General features: G+C 40.2%; 2 protein-coding genes across 2 annotated transcripts in view; both read right to left on the minus strand.

Annotated features, from left to right (window-relative positions):
- Nucleotides 1-1,192: 1,192 nt before the first annotated feature.
- Nucleotides 1,193-18,321, minus strand: rp9 (RP9 pre-mRNA splicing factor). The gene is made up of 6 exons (XM_084079655.1): nucleotides 18,054-18,321; nucleotides 16,832-16,862; nucleotides 14,535-14,664; nucleotides 11,009-11,100; nucleotides 7,190-7,251; nucleotides 1,193-4,015 (listed from the first exon to the last, which is right to left on the minus strand). The coding sequence occupies exons 1-6, from the start codon at nucleotides 18,224-18,226 to the stop codon at nucleotides 3,796-3,798; spliced, it is 708 nt and encodes a 235-aa protein (XP_083935781.1). The 5' UTR covers nucleotides 18,227-18,321; the 3' UTR covers nucleotides 1,193-3,795.
- A 3,132-nt stretch (nucleotides 18,322-21,453) lies between these two features.
- The window catches only part of rmp24 (ribonuclease MRP subunit p24), a 63,808-nt gene continuing 60,088 nt past the window's right edge, over nucleotides 21,454-25,173 (minus strand). The window contains exon 6 of the mRNA XM_084079654.1: nucleotides 21,454-24,309. Coding sequence (XP_083935780.1) covers nucleotides 24,144-24,309 — 166 coding nt within the window. The 3' untranslated portion in view covers nucleotides 21,454-24,143. The remainder of the gene's footprint in view (nucleotides 24,310-25,173) is intronic.

The raw sequence follows: 25,173 nt of genomic DNA on the forward strand, positions 1-25,173 counted from the left end.
TGAGATGTAGTGGAGTAGAAGTAAAAGTACAGAAAATTGGAAATAATGCAGTAAAGTAAACATTCCTGAAAAGTGTACTTACGCACAGTACTTGAGTAAATGTTTGATTGATTGAATATTTTATTTGCCCGAAATGTTAAAAACAGCACAAGTACAGTTTAAAACACTTTGTCTAAGAGGTCCGTCCCAAAAAAGTCCTTGCGGTCTTGTTTCCAGATGTACAGGCGAGTGCCGCGCTATGAGCTTGTAGATCTGCTATTCAATAGACTTGAGGAAATTCACCCGTCGCAACTCAGGGGGGAAAAATATAACAGCATTAGATCAGTGGTTCTCAAACTTTTTCATGTCAAGGACCCCCGAAATGACATGTATTTGGCCGCGGACCCCCATCTAAAAATATGTTGTTCCAGGGACCCCCCAGAAGCAGAGATTTGAGTTACAAATGTTCTCTTTAAAATATATATATTCAAAGATTTGCACAAATGTTCAAGATTTTTCAAAAATAGCAGATCTACAAGCTCATAGCGCGGCACTCGGTGCCGCGCTATGAGCTTGTATATCTGCTATTTTTGAATAGCCCAAAGTATAAAAGGTCATAATTATTCTGATGCTATATTTACACATTTTGCTGGGTACCCCCTGGAACCCCCTCAAGTACCCCTGGGGGTCCCCGGACCCCACTTTGAGAACCAATGCATTAGACGGCTCAGAAAAAAAGAAGTCAAGCCAAGGCCAAACTGACACCTTTTATTCTTTTTTTCTTCCTTCTCTTTTTTTTCCTCCTTCGTACTCTTTACAGCCAACAGAAGTTGCTGGCTCAACGTTGGGGAGAGGATAAAATGACATCTTTATATCCTTCCCCGGCAACAGAGGAACACATTCAAAACATACATTCTCGCTCTGGGCTCCCCAGGGCCGCATTAAGCGAGCGAAATATACATATTCCAACCTCAAAAGATCATTCCAAATATTTATGCGCTGTTGTAAGCATTCAAACATCCAGGCTTGTCTGTGTGTGTGTGTGTGTGTGTGTGTGTGTGTGTGTGTGTGTGTGTGTGTGTGTGAGAGAAGCGAGAAAGGGAACAAAACACATTGGCTGAAATGAAATGCCTGATATTAACACCCCCCCCCCCCTCCCAGAGTTAAGCACAACCCTACAATCAAAGTATTTAATAAAGGCAATGGGCTGAAAACGGTGCCGGAGACAATCTCTTAACCCATTATGGCCCGGGAACGCATCTGTGTCATTTTACTTTTTCTTTGACCATTCAAAAATAGCAGATCTACAAGCTCATAGCGCGTGCAATGTTTTTGAAAACACGTACGAATGTGTGCAAATCTTTGAATATATATATATGTTAAAGCTAACATTTTTAACTCAAATCTTTGCTTCAGGGGGATTTTACAAATGTCTTCTAAATCCAAATTTGTTTCAATTTTTGTTGAAAAAAACGTTGCTATATAATCAGTGGTTCTCAAACCTTTTCATGTCAAAGGACCCCCAAAATTGTATTTGGCCGCGGACCCCCATTTCAAAAAATATTTAGTTCCAGGGACCACCCCCCCCAGAAGCAAATATTTGAGTTATAAATGTGTTCTAGGTTGAGGACAGCACTGTCGATTGCTGTCCACATGATAAAGCTGAAAAATGAAAAATAAAGTCATAAAAAAAAAAAGTCTAAATGTGACACGGATGCGTTCGCGGTCTTAACCCATTAACCCATTAACCTGGAACTGTGCCATTTTTAGATTTGAGCTAAAAAAGCATTATTTTACACTTTGGGCTATTCAAAAATAGCAGATATACAAGCTCATAGGAGCTTGTAGATCTGCTATTTTTGAAAAATCGTGAAAATGTATGCAAATCTTTGAATATATATATTTTTAAAGCTAACATTTTTAACTCAAATCTTTGCTTCTGGGGGGTCCCTGGAACAAGATATTTTGATGGGGGTCCGCAGCCAAATACATATCATTTTGGGGGTCCTTGACATGAAAAAGATTGAGCACCACTGATATAGAAACATAGGTTTTTCAGAAAACTGTTGAGATTTAGGAGACATGTAGAATCGGCTTCAGGTCTCAATGGGTTAACAGGGTTAATGACACGTTTTGGAGTTCCTAAAATCGTACGCCAACATCACGATCCTGGAACAAGGGGCCAGCAAGGAGGTTAGTCAAGTCTATTTAGTCTCTCGAGCCACAATCTTCGCACGCTACATAAAGGGTTCTTGTCGGGGCAGAAAACTCTTATCTCCATATTCTAACTATTTGTGGGGGTTTTTTTCTCCGTGAATTGACGTCCCTACTTGATCATACTACAGCGTCACACACAAGCATCAAAGGTAGCAGATGTACAAGCTCGAAACGCGGCGCGAAGCGATGCGTTTACAGCTTCCATTGTGAAATCACAACGTGTGAGCTTGTAGATTGGCTATTTTCACTATTTTTAAAGATTAAAAAAATGAAGCAGCAAAGACTTGAGTTAAAAATGTTAGCTTGAAAAAATTTGTACATTCAAAGATTTGACAACATTTTTATGATTTATTTTCAAAAATGGCAGATCTACGAGTGCCGCGCTACGAGCCAAAGCGTAAAATAATGGTTAAAGTGGTTACACACATGCGCTCCCGGTCAAAATGTGTTAAACGACCAGTTCACTTCACGTCACAGACCCATCCCTCCAGACAGAGTCATCAGCGCTGCCGTTTTAATGCCTTCCGGTAACGCATGCCTCTTTAAAGGAGTAGTTCAACCCAAAAAAGGACTTGTTTTCTATCAATTACACACCCCATGAAGCATTGAATTCATGGTGATTTTTTTTGTTTTTGTCGCATTCCAGTTTTGGACATACAGTACAAGGTTTCGACCCGACATTAACGATATGTAGGAATAATTTGATTTACAGTAGGACAAATTTATGCGGGAGGCGGTGCCGCGTCTTCAGCGCTTCCGTTTGCACCGACTAATAATGACAGAAGCATTTATAACATTGTGTTTTGAGTCAACAGGCTTTTCAGTCCCGAGAGAGAGATATTGAGTCTATTAAACGGCCAGTTCAGTTCATGTCACAGACACATCCCTCCAGACAGAGTCATCAGCGCTGCCGTTTTAATGCCTTCTGGCTAACGCATGCCACGCAACGCATGCCTCTTTAAGCATGCAGCCTCTCCATTGGATCTAATGGCAACCCCGCGACCTAACGGGGCAACGTTACAATGCATGAAGGGATGAGTCATGCACAGGGAGACATTATACACTCAGTTCCTTCCATCCAGTATGCAGAGGAAAAAAACAAACCAGGAGGAGGCGCTATACATACAGCACAATGGCTGCTACTACTGTACTAAGGTTGGGATCCTTAAAAAGGATCTTAAAAGCGATTCCTGTTCCTTAACGATTCCCTCTCCTTAACGGTCCCGATTCCTTAACGGTCCCCTTGAAACGATTCCCATCATAGGGGTTTACCGAATGAACCCCTTGCAGGTCTGTAACTCTTATGGTACTAACAGTCCTTGGAAGTTTGAGAACCACCCAATATTGAAAATTGTATCGATGTTCGAGGCAATGATTTGTTCAAATGATTCGTTCGCGTTCAGTAGCACTATTTTCTAGTGAAAAAACCCACCATCGCCATCTCCCCCCCGTCCTGTGTACGGGGGGGGGGGGGGGTGCGGGCAGAACGATAGCGTGAACGTAACAGTTTCACAGGGAAGTGAACGAGCCCGTTCACGGCAATGAACTAGTTATTTTGAACGAATCGATCACGAAACGGAACGACCCGTCACATCACTGTCAGTCAGAGTCCGAGTGGTCGCCCGCCTTGGACGACTTGTGCTTTCTCTTCTTCTTTTTCTTCTTCTTCTCTTTCTTCTTCTTCTTCTCCTTCTCCTTGCCCTTCTTCCTCTTCTTGCGGTGGTGAGAGGAGGAGGAGGAGGAGGAGGAGCTGTCAGAGTCAGAGGATGAGGAGGAGGAGGAGGTGCTGTCCTGGAGAAGCTGCTGAAGCTGCTGGATCCTGAGGAGAGAAAGAGAGAGAGAGAGAGAGGGAGTAAAAGTACTGAAATGTTTGAAAATAGTGGATCTACAAGCTCACAACGCGCCGCGATACCGCAATGTAGAAACAGTGTTACAAGTAAAAAAGTCCGGTATAAATAATGTACTTGAGTAAAAGTGCAAAAGTATAGGCATCATAATACACTTCAAATATACCATTAAATGTCCCATTTCAGAAGTTCAATGTGTATACAAATCCTTTGAAAACAGCCGATCTACAAGCTCACAACGCGTCCCTTTGCGATGCGTTGTGAGCTTGTAGATCGGCTCTTTTCAAAAAGGCAAAGTATATAGAGGGCTGGTTGATGTATTTGTTTTAGTTACTAGTTACTTCAAAGTAACTAGTAACAAAAGCTTTCAAAGCAGTGGAGTAAAAAGTGCAATATTTGCCTCTGAGATGCAGTGGAGTAGAAGTAAAAGTATTGAAAATTGGAAACACTCAAGTTTAGTAAAAAATACCTCAAAAGTGTACTTTCAAAATATTTCACTTTAAAAAAAATGTGCATTATTTCATCATCTACCCAGGCTTTTGTGAGCCTCCTAGACAGTTTTTAAGTTGCTTGATTCAGTATTTACTATTCATTTTATCAGACACGGCCCCTACCTATACAAACCCATTGTAACTTCAAACTCCATTTTAACCATGTTAGATTTATCGAAAACACCCGTCCTTGGTTCTGGTGACTGATGTTGCCCTCCTAATACGTGAGGAGGCCGTGTTATTTCGATTACATTTTTCATTTATTATATTTAATTTTTTAATTGTATTTAGTTCTTTTTCATTTCCCAGAAAATCCCAGGGATGATCATTTACCAGATCATCCCAGAAAAAAATGTAAAAATAAAAGAAATAAGTAATTCAAAAAACACGGTCTCCTCACGTATTAGAAGGACAACATCAGTCACCAGAAACACGGACGGTTGTTTCCGATGAATCTAACATGGTTAAAATTTAGTTTGAAGTTACAATGGGTTTGTATAGGAAGGGGGTGTGTCTGATAACATTAATATCAAATATTTAAATACTGAATAAAGCAACTTAAAAACAGCCTGAGTGGACGATAAAATGACCCAAAATTAGTTTAAAAGTGAAATATCCCTTTAAGTAAAGTACTTAGTCACTTTCCACCACTGATTAATATCTCTATTGTGCTTTGGAGAATGTGATACGTGGCCCGGGGTTATAAAAGCAGAGTAAACGGGGGCTCACTGGGGTTGAGATGAGATCACGTACCCGCAGGAACGCAGGACCTGACCTGCTGTTCCATAAAATATCTAAAATATGTTTTCGTAAAAAAAAACTGGAAAAGAAAGGTGTGGAGTGCCTGTTTCCTTGAATTAACTCTGGTTAAGACGCTGGTTTCACAGCTGGTGGAAAACTGACGACTGTTGAAGGCATGTGCCATGTGGTTGACGGTTTGAGTGCTGAAGGATTTCTCCGGGCTGAAGTGGACACTCAAGGCAGCCTTTACAGCGCTCCAACTATGCTGCCACCAAAATGTGGAAGAATGAGCTACCAAAATACATAGAGGATCTCCACTTCCTACCCAAACTCTAAACTAACCTAAAATAATTCCTGTCCTTAAAATACAAGTGAACATAGTTTAAAGGGATAATTCACCCCAAAAAAAAACTTTTTTTCTATCGATTAGTCACCCCATGGTAGACTGCCCTAACGTGTCTCATATCTGGCACAGAGGGGCGGGTTCAAAATCTCCGGAGAAAAATTCCGTTGGATCCCATTGGTTCATCAATCTGTCCGTCAGCCCCCCTCCGTGAACCCTAACTAAAGTATCAATCCCAAACAATAGAACGAGATTTTCTTTCAAACAAATACGTTTTTTTTTAGAAGCTTAGCGGAGCAGCTGCTTTTGTTTAACAAAATCCCCTCTCTCTCTCCATCGACCACAGGGGGAATCCAAACCGTCTCTGTCGGGGACGGAAACCTCATAATATGTCCAAAAAAAAACCTGTTACTTTTCAGGATTCAAATGTAAAAAATAGCAGTAGCAGATCTACAACATCGAAACGCATCACTTGTAGATCTGCTACTTTTGACGCTGTAGTATGATCAAGTAGGGCGTTCATTTAAACACAGTTATAATACGGAGATACTGTAAGAGGTTTCTGCGCCGACAGCAATGAAATGCTGTGTCCACATGCATGTTAGGATCATACGCTCTCATACTCATATTATCATAACAACAGTCCTCTCTGCCAAGATCAATGTGGCAGAGATTTACACACACTGGCCTCTGAGTAACCTCTGTGTTAGTTCACACAAAAACACACCAAAACACACCAGAGGTGGAAAAAATACAAATGTTTTACTTAAGTAAAAGTATCAATACTGCAATGTAGAAGTACTCCGTTACAAGTACAAATCCTGAATTAACCCATTTAGACTTGAGGCCGATTCTAAAAACGCCTTCTAAAACCTAACCATAGTTTTCTGAAAACGTTCAAATTCTTACTAGAAATAAAAAATAAAAACTTATGTTACTATATCATAGCAACTACTAATGAGACATAGACGTGGCATCCGTATTGAAAGGTATAACAACGTATAGGTAGCAACAGGTCTCATTGGGTTAAAAATGTACTTGAGTAAAAGTAAAAAAACAAAAGTATTGGCAAAATGTACTAAAAGTACCAAAAGTAAAAGTAATGAAATGTTTGAAAATAGCATATCTACAAGCTCACAACGTGTCGCATCTATTTCCAAAGAGCCTAGGTTTAACACAGGGCTAAAGAGGTTAATGTATGAGTATAACCCCCCCCCCCCCCCAGTTGACAAAATATGTAGGGTTGAAATGGTTTAAGTGTATGATCCAATTCTGTGAACATTGGTCATATAATCTGCTAACATATGACATTCCTCTATGAGCTGGCATTGGGCGCTGTGGATTTTCTGGAAACCATTCCGGTCGTCAGTTCCCAGTGTGTGTGTGTGTGCGTGGGTGTGTGGGGGGGGCGATGACAGGTGTTAAATTTTCATTGGCTGCTCTCGGTGCACTTTGCAAAAAGCAGCTGCTTGTTTTGGACAAATTGAACAAAACGGGGGATGTGAATAATACAATGGCATGATGCTTTGCATGCACAACCCCATAAAAACCAGGATGTACCCGTACGGTACCTGCTTTCCTTCTCGTTCCGTCTGTTCTCCCGAATCAGGTCGTACATGGGGTCTTCGTGGGCCTGCATGGTGACGAAACAAAACACAATGCAAATCTGTCATTTAGTTGCTGTCGTCGGGCAGAAACCCTCTTCATCTCCATATTCAAAACCTTTTTTTCCCCCCCGTAAATTAACACCCTACTCGATCATACTAACAGCGTCATAGAAAAGCATCTAAAGCTGCAGATCTACAAGCTTGAAACGCGACGCGTTTCAAGCTTGTAGATCTGCAGCTTTAGCTATTTTTATTTTTATTTGAATCAGTTTTGGACATTGGACATTTCCACCCGACAGACAATTTGGTTTTCCCAAGGTTTTTTTTTTTTTATACAGCGGGGCACACATACATACAGTAGGGTGTTACTAACATAACACTCACCACCGTGTGTGTGTGTGTGTGTGTGTGTGTGCGCGCACGCAATGTGCATCAGCGTCAGGAAATGAATTCCTTTCAGCTCAACACATTTTGAACATTGTATTCCCCCCCCCACACCCCACCTTTTTTTTTTACCGCCCGGTCAGCGCTTTTTTGAAACGCACAGACTCTCCTCCGTTGTCGTGGCGACGAGATAAAGCAAATATGATCCAGCTGTACTTATGGTAATCATTGCAGAGGTACTGTAGTGAATACATACGGTAGGAAAGGAGACAGAGGTACTGTAGTGAATACATACGGTAGGAAAGGAGACAGAGGTTCTGTAGTGAATACATACGGTAGGAAGGGAGACAGAGGTTCTGTAGTGAATACATACGGTAGGAAAGGAGACAGAGGTACTGTAGTGAATACATACGGTAGGAAAGGAGACAGAGGTACTGTAGTGAATACATACGGTAGGAAAGGAGACAGAGGTACTGTAGTGAATACATAGGGTAGGAAAGGAGACAGAGGTACTGTAGTGAATACATACGGTAGGAAAGGAGACAGAGGTACTGTAGTGAATACATACGGTAGGAAAGGAGACAGAGGTACTGTAGTGAATACATACGGTAGGAAAGGAGACAGAGGTACTGTAGTGAATACATACGGTAGGAAAGGAGACAGATGTACTGTAGTGAATACATACGGTAGGAAAGGAGACAGAGGTACTGTAGTGAATACATACGGTAGGAAAGGAGACAGAGGTTCTGTAGTGAATACATACGGTAGGAAGGGAGACAGAGGTTCTGTAGTGAATACATACGGTAGGAAAGGAGACAGAGGTACTGTAGTGAATACATACGGTAGGAAAGGAGACAGAGGTACTGTAGTGAATACATACGGTAGGAAAGGAGACAGAGGTACTGTAGTGAATACATACGGTAGGAAAGGAGACAGAGGTACTGTAGTGAATACATACGGTAGGAAAGGAGACAGAGGTTCTGTAGTGAATACATACGGTAGGAAAGGAGACAGAGGTACTGTAGTGAATACATACGGTAGGAAAGGAGACAGAGGTACTGTAGTGAATACATACGGTAGGAAAGGAGACAGAGGTACTGTAGTGAATACATACGGTAGGAAAGGAGACAGAGGTTCTGTAGTGAATACATACGGTAGGAAGGGAGACAGAGGTTCTGTAGTGAATACATACGGTAGGAAAGGAGACAGAGGTACTGTAGTGAATACATACGGTAGGAAAGGAGACAGAGGTACTGTAGTGAATACATACGGTAGGAAAGGAGACAGAGGTACTGTAGTGAATACATACGGTAGGAAAGGAGACAGAGGTACTGTAGTGAATACATACGGTAGGAAAGGAGACAGAGGTACTGTAGTGAATACATACGGTAGGAAAGGAGACAGCTAGCGGAAGGTGATTGCATTCCGGGAGCACTGAAACATGCCGCACACGTGTGCGTGTGTGTGTGCGTGTGCGTGTGTGTGTGTGTGTGTGTGCCTGCACCCCATATGTTCCACAGACACTGTGCACCCGGCCCGGCCCAGCCCAGCCCAGCCCAGCTAATATAACCACTAGTCCATTGGTTCTCAAAGTGGGGTCCGGGGACCCCCAGGGGTACTTGAGGGGGTTCCAGGGGGTCCCCAGCTAAATGATGGATAGGAACCAAATGGACCCTTATGGGTCTGTAACTCTGAGAGTGTACAAATGGAACCAAATGGACCCTAACGGGTCCATTTGGTTCCATTTGTACACTCTCAGAGTTAAGATAACATTGATATTACAACATGAATTGGGGTCCCAGAGATAGACATGCCATTAAATGGGGGTCCGTAGCCCTAATGCATGTCAAACTGGGGGTCCTTAAAATGTATCTTTTCAAATGGGGGTCCGCGGGCTAATAAGTGTCCATTTGGGGGTCCTTGACATGAAAAGGTTTGAGAACCACTGCACTAGTCGACCTTGTTGGTACTAGTCGAATAGTTGATTAAAAAAAAATTATATATATATATTATTATCCTCCTGCCTTTATTTTTTATCAAAAGGGGGTCAAAATCCTTGTAGACGCTGCTGTGCCAGAAGCGCTTCCCTTAAAACGGCATGAAAATAAAGGCAGGAGGAAAATAATAATAGTAATGGCATGAAAACAATGGCAATGTTTTAACCCATTGAGACCTGAAGCCGATTCTACATGTCTCCTAAATCTCAACAGTATTCTGAAAAACGTATGTTTCTATATGAGTGGTTCTCAATCTTTTTCATGTCAAGGACCCCCAGAATGATATGTATTTGGCCGCAGACCCCCATCAAAATATTTTGACCCCCAGAAGCAAAGGTTTGAGTTAAAAATGTTCGCTTAAAAATATATACATATATTCAAAGATTCGCACACACTTTCACTATTTTTCAAAAATAGCAGATCTACAAGCTCATAGCGCGGCACTCGGTGCCGCGCTATGAGCTTGTAGATCTGCTATTTTTGAATAGCCCAAAGTGTAAAATAATGTTTTTTTAGCTCAAATCTAAAAAATGTCAAAGTTCCAGGTCTTAATGGGTTAATAGGTAAACATGGACTAGTGGACTACCACCGGGTCAAATTAGTGGACCGACCAGTAAAAATCTCTAGTCGTGAAAGCCCTATACGACGGTGCACAACATAGCCCCGATCTACAAGCTTGTGATGCATTGTGTGAGCTTAGTATAGATGAGCTTATAGATCGGTTATACTTTCAGTGAGTGATGATACCGTACTGTAGGAGGCAGTATACGTCTGACCTCAGCAGCTGAGTGACCACACTGAGACATCCTTAGAAATCAGGGTCATTTTTTTCTTTCCTTTTTTTCCCCTCGCATTTCAAACTACCTAGGACAGGGGTCTTCAACAGGGGGTCCGGGACCCCTAGGGGGTCCTCAGAGTTACTAAAGGGGGTCCGCCAAATCTTTGTGTGATATGATTTTTTTCTTTTTACCTTAACCACTTGAACCCTAGCATCACTTTTCTGGGGAGAACTGTAGCCAAAAAATAGCAGATCTACAAGCTCGCAACGCCTCGCGCTGCGAGGCGTTGCGAGCTTGTAGATCGGCTATTTTTGTCAAAGAGTTATAGGTGTAGAGGGAAAAAAAGAGCAGCAAACGTTTATCTGACTGAAACACAATTTTATACGATATAGAGGGGGTCCCTGCTTCATCTCTCTCTCAGCTAGGGGGTCCTTGGCCTGAAAAGGTTGAAGACCCCTGACCTAGGAATGTGGTTAATTTGTTTTTGCTAGACTTGACAAAATCAATCTGATTCCAATCCGGGTAGAAACAAAAATGGGATTTGGCCTTAACTGACTTAAAAATATGAATATACCACGTCCTCCACACAGGTGGTGAGGTGGTTTCCATGAACAGAAACTCACCACTCTGAACTGCTCCAGCTTCTGGTTGCCTTTGATAAAGAAGGGACACTCTCTGTCTCCCGTCCTGTGGCCGTAGTGCTTGCATCTCCAGCCTGAGGGCGACAAGGTTTTACACGTTAACCCTTAAGACCAGCACCGAGTGCCGCGCTGTGAGCTTGTAGATCTGCTGTTCTCCCCCTCCCCCCCACCCCCCTTCCCTGAGATGACACATACGGTCAAAACCTTTGTATTAATTTGAAGAGAATCATAATAACCCATTTAGACTGGGGAAGCATCTTGTGTCATTTTACATTTACTGGGCTATTTAAAAAAAATTGCAGATATGCAAGCTCATATACAAGCTCATAGCTAGCACCGAGTGCCGCGCTATGAGCTTGTATATCTGCCATTTAATTTTGGAAAAATCATGAACATTTGTGTTTTAAAGTGAACATTTTCGAACTCAAATCTTTGCTTCTGGGGGTCCCTGGAACAACATATTTTGAGATGGGGGTCCGCGGCCAAATACATATATCATTTTGGGGGTTCTTGACGTGGAAATGTTGGAGCACCACTGATATAGCAAGCAACATATTTTTTAGATATGTATTTGGCCACGGACCCCCCCCCCCCCCATCTCAAAATGTTTAGTTCCAGGGACCTCCATGAAGCAAAGATTTGAGTTACAAATGTTCGCTTTAAAAATAAATAAATAAATATATATATATATTCAAAGTTTTGCACACATTTTCATGATTTTTCAAAAATAGCAGATCTACAAGCTTGTATATCAGATTTTTTTTTTTAATAGCCAAAGAAATCTAAAAATGACACAGATGCTTTCCCGGTCTTAATGGGTTAATGGTAATTTTCATCTCGCCTGAACGTGATGATTGACAACTCGATACGCGCGGCGTGACTCAACGCTCACACAAAAAGACGTAGAGGCGACACGGCACTCTGTGCCTCAATAGGAAAAACTGCAATAATATATCATCATAGTTTCTGACTCATCAACGAAGAACAAAAAACGTCCTGAAGCCGATTCTACAAATGTCTTCTAAATCCCAACAGTATTCTGAGAAAAACGTATGTTTCTATATCAGTGGTGCTCAAACTTTTTCATGTCAAGGACCCCCAAAATGTATATGTATTTGGCCGCCGACCCCTATCTCAAAATATTTTGTTCCAGGGACCCCCAGAAGCAAAGATTTGAGTTGTTCGCTTTAAAACAATATATATTCCAAGATTTGCACACATTTTCACGATTTCTCAAAAATAGCAGATCTACAAGCTCAGCTCGCAGATCTGCTATTTTTGAATAGCCAAAGTATAACATTTGAAGATGGACCACACACTCACTCAAAATTCAAACATTTGTGTTCAGAGTATGGAGTGGACAGAATCAGTCATTCAGATCCCACCACGGAGGGACAAACGCCAGCTTTTTGACTGAGCCCTGTCTGTCTTCGTGTCGTAATGACTTACCAAGACGAACGCTGCCCACACTCCCATGCCAACCAGTGGGACGAGGAGGGGAATTAATGGGCACAAATAATGCCAGGCTTTGTTTAGGGTTAAAAAAGGACAGAAATTAACCCGCTAAGACCGGGATCGCATCTGTGTCATTTTAGATTCATAGAGTGCCGTGCTATGAGCTAGCAGATCTGCTATTTTTGAAAGATTATGAAAATTTGTGCAAATCTTTGAATATATATATATTTTTAAACGAGCATTTGGGTCCCTGGAACAAAATATTTTGAGATGGGGTCCTCGGCCAAATACATATCATTTTGGGTGGTCCTTGACATGATATATGAAATGATATATGGCAACATAAGTTTTTTTCAGGATTTAGAAGACATTTGTAGAATCCCCCAGAAGCATACATTTGAGTAAAAATGAATCACTTTAACATGTGTATATATATTCAAAGATTTGCACTAATTTTCACGATAAAAAATAAATAAATAGCAGATATACAGGTTCATAGCGCAGCACTATGAGCTTGTATATCTGCTATTTTTGAATTGCCGAATAAATCTTAAAATGACACAGATGCGTTCCCGGGCAGCAGTCTGCACCATGTTTGTTTTCTAGTCTATCTGGCAAAATCATCAGGGTGGATAACAGGGTACAGAGACATGATTAGACACTACTCCTGCTCGTTAACACTCGTCACCTCTCACTTCATCCTCGTTACATTAATGCTTCCTCCAGGGTTCATGAAAGTTTGTGGTCCAAGTCAATGAGAGGAGACTCTCTCTCTCTCTCTCTCTTTCTTGCTAAGGATGTTAGGAAATATATCCAGTTTGAGAGTATCAGTGGTGGAAAATAACTAAGCACATGTACTCAGGTACTGTACTTAAGTACAATTTTGAGTTTTTACTTTACTAGTATTTCCAATTTCAAATACTTTTACTTTTACTCCATAACATTTCAAAGGCAAATGTAGTACTTTTACTCCACAACAATTATTGGACAACTTTAGTTAGTAGTTACTTTGTAGATTTAAAATATCATCCATACATTAACCACTTCAGCCATGCATGGACTTCAATTATTCGAAAATAGCCGATCTCAACGCGCTGTGAGCCGTTTGAAAACATGAAATTGGATGAAATGGAAGATTTATGCATGAGTACTTCCTACCTTTTGGTACTTTTAAGTACATTCTGATGCCAATACTTCTGTACTTTTACTCAAGTCAGTTCTGAATACTAGACTTTTACTTATAACAGGGTATTTCTACATTGCAGTATTGATACTTTTACTTAAGTAAAGAAAAATGTGAGTACTTTTTCCACCACTGGAGAGTATAACTAGGCCCGACATCGTTCTAGTTGCTGAATTCCCTTGTCTTGGTGTTTCCTCTCTCTCGGCACTCATGTGTAATAATGCTTGAGTTGCTGACACACACACAACCCCCGAAAAATCACATCCCCCAGCCAGACCCACACCCTACTAACTACAGCAATTAGAACCATGTCAAAGTGTCAGTAGTGGGGTGCTCATGAGACCAATTTGGTGACTTGTGGCTGAGAACTAACAGGACACAGAACTACCTCAATACAACCTGGGAGGGATGTTGTTTTAACCCATTAAGGCCCACGAACGCATCCATGTCATTTTAGATGTCTTTGGCTATTCAAAAATAGCAGATCTACAAGCTCATAGCGCGTCGTGAAAATGTGTGCAAATCTTTACATAACATTTGTAACTTAAATCTTTGCTTCTGGGGAATTCTACAAATGTATTCTAAATTCTCTATAATTTTTTTTATCCCACGATTTTGTAACCCCTTTTCACCCGGTGACAATTATTTAAGTGATCCTGGGCGCTACACTCCCCCCGCCAGCCTAGGGAGAGCCCAGAGCCGAGCTCATGCCTCCTTCAATGCATGAGAGCCAACTGAGCTCTGAGGAATCTAACCTAGGACCTTCTAGCTGTGAGGCGACAGCGCTACCGACTGCGCCACCGTGCCCCCTGTATTCTATATTCTAAACAGTTTTTTTGAAAAAAAGAAATCTTTGCTTGTTTTACTCACACTGCATGACCTTGACCTCCTTCCCGAGGGGCATCCACAGACCCTTGGTGGGCGCGTGGGCCAAGAAGTCCCTGGCGTCTTCATTCCCCGGGTCAGCGGGAATGCAGTCCTCCGGCTTCTCCTCGTTCTCCTGCAACAACATCAAACGAAGTCACAAATATACTATTCTCTTGAAGGGGAATTTTGGACCACGGTTTTCTTACCTTTTCTATGATGTTATGATATCTTAGGATGAATGGTACAGTAGAAAAATGTCATAACTCCATCCCGGGTCTGCCATAGCTTAAAACGTGCGCCAATATGCCTTGCGTTAGATCGCATATTTTAATAGCTAAAAAAAAACGCGAATCGCAAAAAAAGGAGAAAAAAAAGCTATTAAAATATGCGATCTAACGCAAGGCCTATTGGTCCTCTTTAAGCAGTGGTGGAAAAAGTACTCAAATGTTTCACTTAAGTATAAGTATACATATTTTCCCCATATTCAAGTAATATTCAAAATTCAAATATTAATTTACCAGCCCTAGTGTGAAGCTTGTGAAAAAGTGGAGATATGTTTTACTAAACACATGTTTTCTGCCCAGAACTTTCAAATGGATATGAAACTAGAGGACGACATCTGACCCCCAAGTCACAGCAATTAATTATTGGGGCGAGTACACGCGCAGCGCTACAACTGTTGATGTCGCCGCAATGACTCACCGACACAGGAGGGCATGGGAGTGATCTATGGAATACATAAAACCTGTGGAATATCACAGCCATTCTAGGGCTAATACTATGCCTAATATTTTAGCTCATGATGTGCGAATAATATCTTGTCATTAAACAACACTCCTTTGTACATAATAGGGTTCTCTGTTTTGTATTTGTTGATGACCAGTGGTGTAAAATTACTAAGTACATTTACTCAAGTACTGTACTTAAGTACAATTTTGAGGTACTTTTACTTCAGTATTTTCAATTGTCTATACTTTTACTTCTACTCCACTAGATCTCAGAGGCAAATATTATACTTTTACAATTATTTGAAAACTTTAGTTACTAGTTAGTTACTTTGCAGATATAAATCATTACATTATAAAACATACATTAACCACTTTAGCCCTATTTTATACCTGGGCTATTTGAAAATAGCAGATCTACAAGCTCACAACGCGTCGCGATGCGACGCGTTGTGAGCTTGTAGATCGGCTATTTTCAAACATTTTAGTACTTTTACTTTAAGTATATTTTGATACCACTACTTTTGTACTTTTACTCAAGTGAATTTTGAATTCCAGACTTTTACTTGTAACAGATCGATACTTCTACATTGCAGTATTGATGCTTTTACTTAAGTAAAACATTTGAGTACTTTTTCCACCACTGTTGATGACATGTATTGTTGTGTTATTTTTTTGTTCTATGTTGATGAACTGAGTACATAGGACCACAATGGAAACAAGTCTTTTTTGTGTTATCCTTTTAGCCTAAAAAAAAATCAACTTTGTTCTGTTTACATTTCAGTCTAATAAAATATTCAATCAATCAATCAAAACACCTTCAGGGGCAGCTTTTATGTACAAAAGCTAAATAAATGATGACTTCATACTGTAAAGGAACGTGGTGAATACATCATGAACTTTTTAAACTAGCAGTTGTAGATGTGAACTTTAAGATTGAGCCAACTGCTGCATATGCCCCATTTCTTTGACCTAAACATGTTATTAATCATTTATAAACAAGCTTCCAGAGAGCATCAAGCGTGTGTACGGTACAGAGTGGAGTAAAGTAACCAAGTACATTTACTCAAGTACTGTACTTAAGTACATTTTTGAGGTACTATTACTTTACTGGAGTATTTCCAATGTCCAATACTTTTATTTCTACTACATCTCAGAGGCCCACGAAGACTTGAATTCATGGAGATTTTTTTTGTTTTTGTCACATTCCTAAACCAATAATTTGATGCCCGGCGGAAAGATGCTTAGCGGTAAGTCTCCGGTAGGAGACTCAAAGTTGACACTGTGTGTCTCCTACCGGAACCGCCGCCGGTCATCGAATTATTGTCTTAGGAATGCGACAAAAACAAAAAAAAATCTCCATGAATTCAAGTCTCCATGGGGTGTGTAATCGATAGAAAAAAAGGTCATTTTGGGGGTGAACTATCCCTTTAAATACAAGGTTGAAATGAGATCGGCTAATATTGTATACATCTGGTAATGCAAGAAACAGTGTCCAGGAATGTCTTTCTTTGTATTCATCCCCTTATTGAGCTTTTTTTAATGTCTCTTCTTCACTGTGGCTCCGTACCGTACCTTTATGAGTCCAGGAGGAGGCTTCTCATAGCTGTAGGAAAGAGACAAGATATGAAATGAAATATTTACACATCATGAGTAAGAATGAGTAAGAATGAAGACAGTCTCTGAAACTCCACATGCAAAACCATGGATACCCAGACTCTATATATAAAGCAGTTAGAACATTGCATTCAGCAGCATGACAGAATGTCTGGCACATTTATAATTCATAATAATAATAATAATAATAATATACAGTAACTAAGTACTTGTACTCAAGTACTGTGCTTAGGTACAATTTTGACAATTTTTTACTTTACTTGAGTATTTCAAAATGTCAGTACTTTTACTTCTACTCCACTACATCTCAGAGGCACATGTTGTACTTTTACTCCACTACGATTATTTGAAAACTTTAGTTACTAGTTACTTTGTAGATTTAGATTATTATTACAAAACCTACATTAACCACTTCAGCTCTGTATACATTTCGGCCATTTGAAAATAGCCAATCTACAAGCTCACAATGCGTCATAGTTTATTTGATTATAGTCAGTTTAGTTTAGTTTTTGTTCGTTTTTTATTTTCCGATTGTTTGTTGGCGTTTTGTTGTTTTGCTGATGTTTTGTTAAATGTTTTGTAAGTGTGTTTATATTGTATTATATATGCCAAGAGGTTATTTATTCCTAATAAAAGGATTTCAATCATGATATTGAATACAGGATAGGTGGGCACTAGGGGACATCTGGGCACCTCACTGTAAAATGATTATTACTATTACTATTGTTGTGAAATATTAGAAAAAATGTCTTTAAACCATTAAGACCTGGAACGCATTTGTGTCATTTTTAGATTTCTTTAGGCTATTCAAAAATAGCAGATATACAAGCTCATGGCGCGGCACCGAGTGCTGCGCTATGAGCTTGTAGATCTGCTATTTTGGAAAAATAGTGAAAATGTGTGCAAATCTTTGAAACTTTAACTCAAATCTTTTCCAACATACATTTTTTTTTTACATTAAGATAATATATATTAAAAAAATAACAAAAATTAAAAATTAAAATAATGTTATATTGAAAAAATAACACAAAAAATGAAACAAAATAATACATATTAGAAAAATAATACATTCAAAATATTAAACATTTAAAATAATATATATTAAAAAAATAACAAATTAAAAAATGAAACATTACAATTAAAAAACAAAAAAAACAAAGCTTGGACATTATTGACTCACAAGGTCTCGACGTGCTTCAGTTTCTGAACCTCTTTCTCCAGTTTCTTAGCCTGTGTTTTGACTTTCTCTAAGTCGTGTTTGGACTCCTTGTGTCTCTTCTTGTGTTCTCCTCCTCCTCCTCCTCCTCTCCGCTCCTCCTCATGCTCTCGCCTTCGTTTCTTCCTGTCCGACATGATTGCATTTGAGTGTTTGTTTTTTAAGTAACAGCTGTTTTAATTGTTGTTGTTGTTATTGTGCAGGAGGAGAGGAATGTATCTGACATGCTAACATGCTAACTAACTACACTAGCTTCCTGGTCCCTCCCCCTCGTGCTGCACTTCCTGTGTGTGTGTGTGTGTGTGTGTGTGTGTGTGTGTGTGTGTGTGTGTGTGTGTGTGTGTGTGTGTGTGCGTGCGTGCGTGCGTGTGTGTGTGTGTGTGTGTGTGCGTGCGTGCGTGCGCGCGTGCAGAGTCTGTGGATCCCATAGCCCAGAAAGAACGCCGCGCTGTGATTGGCTTGTTGGTTGTCCATGGAGACGCTTTGCCTCAAAATGTGTCACTTTCTTGACAACAGTAGAACAGATGTAACCTAATATAAAGATTATATATATATATATATATATATATATATATATATATAAATCAAATAAAAATAAAAATGTAACCAAAGAATATAAAATGTTGTACATTATTTGTAATACACTGTAGCAAATTAGAGAATCATTTTCACACACACACACACACACACACACACACACACACGCACGCAAGCACGCACGCACGCACGCACGCACGCACGCACGCACGCACGCACGCACACACACACACACACACACACACACACACACACACACACACACACACACACACACACACACACACACACACAGTCACAATAATGAAATATGTATTTTATGTCCACATAAACAGAAGTACAAGAATGCCTTGTACAAAGGACATAAACACTGCCAGTGCAGTCAGATAATGGGAAAACAGCAGTAACGTACAATAATGTTGGCATACTTGTCAAGCACAGCAGACAACATTCATGGGTACTCTCTCTAGAGAGTAGCTCTCATTACTGTACTACTTTGGTCTGTGGTCATACACATGCTGAGATACACCACCACCTGCAGGACACATGGAGTATTGCACCTTTCTGGATCTTATTTCATTATTTGTTCTTCTATTCTATTTTTCTTTTGCTAAAGTAAAAAGTAAACCGAATAACACAATGTCGAAATACTCTGTCACAAATACAAGACCTGTATTCAACATTTCAAAATGTAAAAGTACAAAGTTATGGGCATCAGAATATACTTACAGTACCCAAGTAAAAGTACTCTAATTTTTCAAAAAATGTCAAAGTATTCCCCAAAAATAGCCGATCTACAAGCTCAGAATGTGTCCACACAAGTACATTGGCCATTTTCAAACAGCCAAAGTATAAATTAGGGTTTAAGTGGTTTGTGTACTGTAAGTTTATCTGCCAAGCAACTACTACTGTGTAATACATGTCTCTAAATAAAAAATATGGAGTAAACATTTGCCTCTGAGATCTAGTGGAGTAGAAGTACAAAGTATCAAGACATTGAAATATTCAAGTAAAGTAAGAAATACCTACTTCATTACAGTGCAGTACTTGAAGGTAGGGTAAGTGATTTACTTTTGTTAAAATAAGTGCTAAATAGCTCTATATTCTGATAGTACTCATTGCTATGGAGTGTTTGTTCAGTAAAAGGAGTCTCCCATGTCTCTCCAGCTCTTTATTAACTCTTTGCCTGCCAAAGTTTTTCATTAGAGTGTCAGCCCACTGCCAGAGAATTTGAGCATTTTTACCTATATTTGAAGACCCACAGAATATGCTGTGTTTTGACTAAAATTACACATATGATAATAATTATTCTTACCTCCATGAGATGCAACAGCACCGAAACCACCAAACTCTTCAGTGAAAATCAAATCAATTTAGGCATCTATAGCAGACGCCCTTATCCAGAGTGACTTACAATAAGCACACATCAAATTTAGATATAGTATAGGACCTATACTATAGGTACATCTATCTATACTGTCAGTAAAATGACTTCGAAGAGAACTTTGACAATTCTTGTTTACCAGGGACGTGCACAGATAGACTGTAGGTGGTGCTAGAGCACCTGCCCTTTGCCCTCTTGACCAGAAGTGCCCTTTTTCAGTTTACAGCAGGGGTCTTCAACAGGGGGTCCGGGACCCCTAGGGGGTCCTCAGAGTTACTAGAGGGGGTCCGCCAAATCTTTATGTGATATGATTTTTCTTTTTACCATAACCACTCGAAACCTAGCATCCCTTTTCTGAGGAGAACTTTAGCCAAAAATAGCCGATCTACAAGGCCACAACGCCTCACAGCGCGAGGCGTTGTGGCCTTGTAGATCGGCTATTTTTGGCAAAGAGGTATAGGTGTAGAGGGAAAAAAAGAGCAGACCAAGTAAACAAAAAAAAGTATAATTTACTTGAGCACCTGCCCCTCAAAATGTCTGTGCACGCCACTGTTGTTTACATGACATCAAAGCAAACTTTACATGACCTTTACATCAGAAGGGAACTTTGACAATGATTGTTTACATGAACCGATGAAGATCCACAACATGATCACTCTAAACGTTGTTGTTGTGGTTGTTTACAAAACCTGACCTTATCCCTTTGATGTAAGACAGTTCAGGCACATGCAGAGGATGGTTTGCACCTGCTGTTTCCACCCCCCAAAAAATAGCTTTTTTTTTGCCCCCCACAAAACTTTGTGGTAAAAATAGCAGATCTACAAGCTCACAATGTGAAAATTTCGTCAAGGGCAGGCAAAGAGTTAAACAGAAAATGCATTTTCAGTGCGTCTCTCCTGATTGGCACAAATGTTGTCACCTACCTGAAAATGTACTATGTTCTGTTTACTAAAGAGCTGGAGAGACCCCTGTGACCGAACAAACGCTCTGTAGCAATGATTACTATCACAATGTAGTACTTTAACCTTTATAACAAAACAATTCCCAAAGAATATCACTTATACCTTACCTTTGAGTAAATATACTTAGTTACTTTCCACCACTGATATTCTCCCTACAGTGTGCAGACCTATCTGGTGGATCAACGTTGTAGTGTTGCTGCAAAGTTGACGTCATGCATATAGATCTCGGTCATTTGAAAATAGCCGATCTACAAGCTCGATGATCTGCTTTTTTCAAAATATGTTTTACCTTTTGAAAACGTGTAAAATGGGACATTCTTGCATACTGTACTTTTACCTTTGTGCTTCAGGTGCATTTTGATACCAATACTTTTGTACTTTTACTCGAGTACATTTTGAATTCCGGACTTGTACTTCAATATTTATAACGTCAACTTTGCAGCAACACTATAAAAAAAACACCATCAACACAAATATATCAAAGAGTGAGTTTTTTATTGCAGAAAAGCAAAGGCATAGCAATCAAAATCTGAGGTATGTTGGGAGCTCTGTGGCCCTGAGTCCAACAGGTCAATAACAAGAGGAATATAGGATTTATTTATTTACAAACAACTCAATTATCAACCATGTTGACAGGGATAGATGGTATAAAATGCAGTGAATACTGTAAAACAAGCAGTAAACAGTGAAGGTAAACGTTGCTGTCGGGCAGAAATCTACTATTTTCAAAAGATGTTTAAACATTTGAAAACGTGAAATGGGACATTCTACAAAAGGAGTACTTTTACTTTTGGTAGTTTAAGTACATTTGGATGCCAATACTTTTGTACTTGTACTCAAGTACATTTTGAATTCCGGACTTTCACTTGTAACAGAGTATTTCTACAGTATATTGCAGTACTGATACTTTTACATAAGTATAAAGTTTGAGTACTTTTTCCACCACAGCTACAGTGTCACACAAAAGCATCAAAAGTAGCAGATCTACAAGTTAAAGCGCCGCGTTTCGAACTTGTAGATCTGCTACTTTTGCCATTTTTGAATTTGAATCCTGAAAAGTAAACAGACATTTTGGACAAAAAAATGCAGTTTCCACCCGACAGAGGCAATATCATAAATACAATATAACCAACAAAAAAAGCATGTTAGAAATTCAAAGAAAAGTCCTGACCAATGTGGAAGGTCAGTTAGTCTTGTCATACAAGTCATAGGCAGAGGAGCCTATTCAGAGTAAACAACAATAAACAAGTCCCGTTCCATAATAATAATAATAAGCCATCGTGATCATCTCGATCACATTAACTGGTGAGCGTGTGCACCGCGTTTTAAGTAAAAAAAAAAACGGTGTTTGTGACTATAAGATAGTATCGCCGCATTCTATGCACATTTTGTAAACAAGCTACCAGTGAGCGTTATTTAGCCCGTGGCATTGTTAAGATAAAGTTGCACAAGGATTTATAGCAATATACACTAAAAGTAACAAACTAAATTCATTTCATACATAGAAAAGTACTCTTCAAGTAGTGTGAAAAATCTAATTCATGTTTTTTTTTTCATATACATGTTCAATCATATAAATGTAATTTTAGAAAAGAAGAAAAAATATCAAATAAAAAAATAAATCACCCTTTCACAGATGTCGTCAGCATGGCTTTCGGTGGGTGTGGTTCATCCCCACCGTTTTACACAAGAGACGGAGGAATTCCCCCCAAAGCACTCAACTTTGAGAACCATGCGAGAAGGCAAGGCCTGCCACAAATGACACTATATCAGGGGTCTTCAACAGGGGGTCCGGGACCCTCTAGGGGGTCCTCAGAGTTACTACAGGGGGGGGGGGGGGGGGGCACCCAAAGTTTGTGTAATGGGAACTTCATTTTTTTATTTTTTTTTACATTAACCACTTCAACCCTACGGCATCCCTACTCTGAGGGGAACGTTAGCTCGAAAATAGCAGATCTACAAGCTCGCAACGAGGCATTGCGAGCTTGTAGATCTGCTGTTTTCGGTGAAGAGGTTTGGTGTAGAATGAAAAAAGAGCACATTTAACGTAAATCCAACATATTAATAGAAAAAGATCAGTGTGTAAAAAAAACATAAATTTACACTTACGCTGATGACAGTGCTGTTAAACAAGTCTATGAAACTACCTAAAAAATATACGAAAAAGTTTAATCTGCGACACAATTTCATACAATAAAGTGTGTGTGTGTGTGTGTGTGTGTGTGTGTGTGTGTGTGTGTGTGGGGGGGGGGGGTGGGGGGTCTGCTTCATTGGTCTCTCAGCTAAGGGGGGTCCTTAGTCTGAAAAAGACCTCTGCACTAAATAAACGCACGCTCCCTCTCGGACAGGCTTCAACAACACAAGGCGCTGACGCTCAAGATTGGCTATTCGACAGTGGTGTAAAGTAACTAAGTACATTTACTCAAGTACTGCACTATTTTGAGGCACTTTTACTTTACTGGAGTATTTCCAATTTTCAGTACTTTAACTTCAACTTAATGTTGTACTTTTACTCCACTACAATTATTTGAAAACTTAGTTACTAGTTACTTTAAATTATTATATTATAAAACATACATTAACCACGTTAGCCTTATTTTACACCTAGGCTATTTGAAAATATCCGATCTACAAGCCCGCAACGCGTTGTGAGCTTGTAGATCTGCTATTTTCAAACATTTTAGTACTTTCACTTTAGGTACCTTGAGCATATTTTGATGCCAACGCTTCTGTACTTTTACTCAAGTAACGTTTCGAACACAGGCCCTTTCACTTGTAACAGAGTATTTTTATATTGTGGTATTGCTACTTTTACTTAAGTAAAAATATCGGAGTACTTCTTCCACCACTGATATTCGAAGCCTTCCCCTCTCGTGTACTGCTGTGCCAGGATTCCAGGAGGGCCATCATTCCAAACTGAGACCCGACAGCATGGCTGGCAATTTCTAAACCCTCCGCCTCCCACCCCCTATATCCACACCTGCTTAGGAAGAACCCTCGTTGATCTCCTGGAGTTGGTGTTCTGGAGCTTAGGGGGTCACACACAGTGTGGGGTGGGGTGGGGTTTAATCCCGCCCAGGTGGGGGTTTTGATAAAGATAACATCTTGTTGCATGAGAAGGTTAAGCTATTAGGTGTATTTTAGCAGCTTAATGCATGCAGCAGTGAGAGCTCAGAGTGAACAGAGGAAGTCCTTCAAGCTGCCCTTCTTGCGGCCCTGGTCGTCCTCGCGGACCAGGATCTTGCTGAGGCGCTGGACCACCCACTTCTTCACCTTGGAGGAGGAGGACGACGACGAGGCTGAGGCCGGAGTGCCGGAGGAGGAGGAGGTGGACGCCCTGCGGGGGGAGAGAGAGAGAGAGAGAGATAGAGAGAGAGAGAGAGAGAGAGAGAGAGAGACACACAGACAGACAGACAGACAGAGAGGGTGATTAAATTAGGAGTCATTACTAGGGATAGAACGCAACCCGCTAAACACTCAATACTGCCTTTCACCACCAGGACGATGGCACACATGTACCACAGTTGCATTCTCACACTCAGAGATCGATCTCTGATCATTTATCGTTGCCACAAGTACAGGACATCTGAACAAACAGGCCCGATCTCTGCGCAGAATGTGTGATATGTGATGCCTCTCGAACTATGACTGGTAGCCTATATGAGTCGAGGTGGAACAGCAGGGATGGAGGTGGAGGGGAAAGTACCGTAATCTGAGATTTTGCTGCTTGGTAGAAAAAAGGTTCAAATGATCTTCTTGACAACATGTTGTCCAATATGTGTTGACCGACCCGACCCCCGGCTTCTCTGTGCAAGAGTCTGCGCTGGTAGAGCAGATAGGCTGCTTAGAGAGGTAAGTAAAGCGATATGACGAGCAGGAATACCAACACGTACAAGTAACCAACCAAACGGTGGTGGGAAAAGTACTCACATTTCTTACTTAAGTAAAAGTATCGATACTGCAATGTAGAAATACATGTCTGTTACAAGTAAAAGTTCATAAGTACAAAAGTGTTGGCATCAAAATGCACTTAAAAGTACCAAAAGTAGAAAGTACTAATTGTGCAGAAAGTTTTCAAATGTATGAAAAACTTTTGAGAATAGCAGATCTACAAGCTCACAATGCATTGCATCGCGACGCATTGTGAGCTTGTAGATCGGCTATTTTCAAAAGGCCGAAATGTATATAGGGTTGAAGTGGT

This window comes from Gymnoscopelus microlampas (genome assembly GCF_963454915.1).
Source record: "Gymnoscopelus microlampas genome assembly, chromosome: 15".
Lineage (NCBI taxonomy): Eukaryota > Metazoa > Chordata > Actinopteri > Myctophiformes > Myctophidae > Gymnoscopelus > Gymnoscopelus microlampas.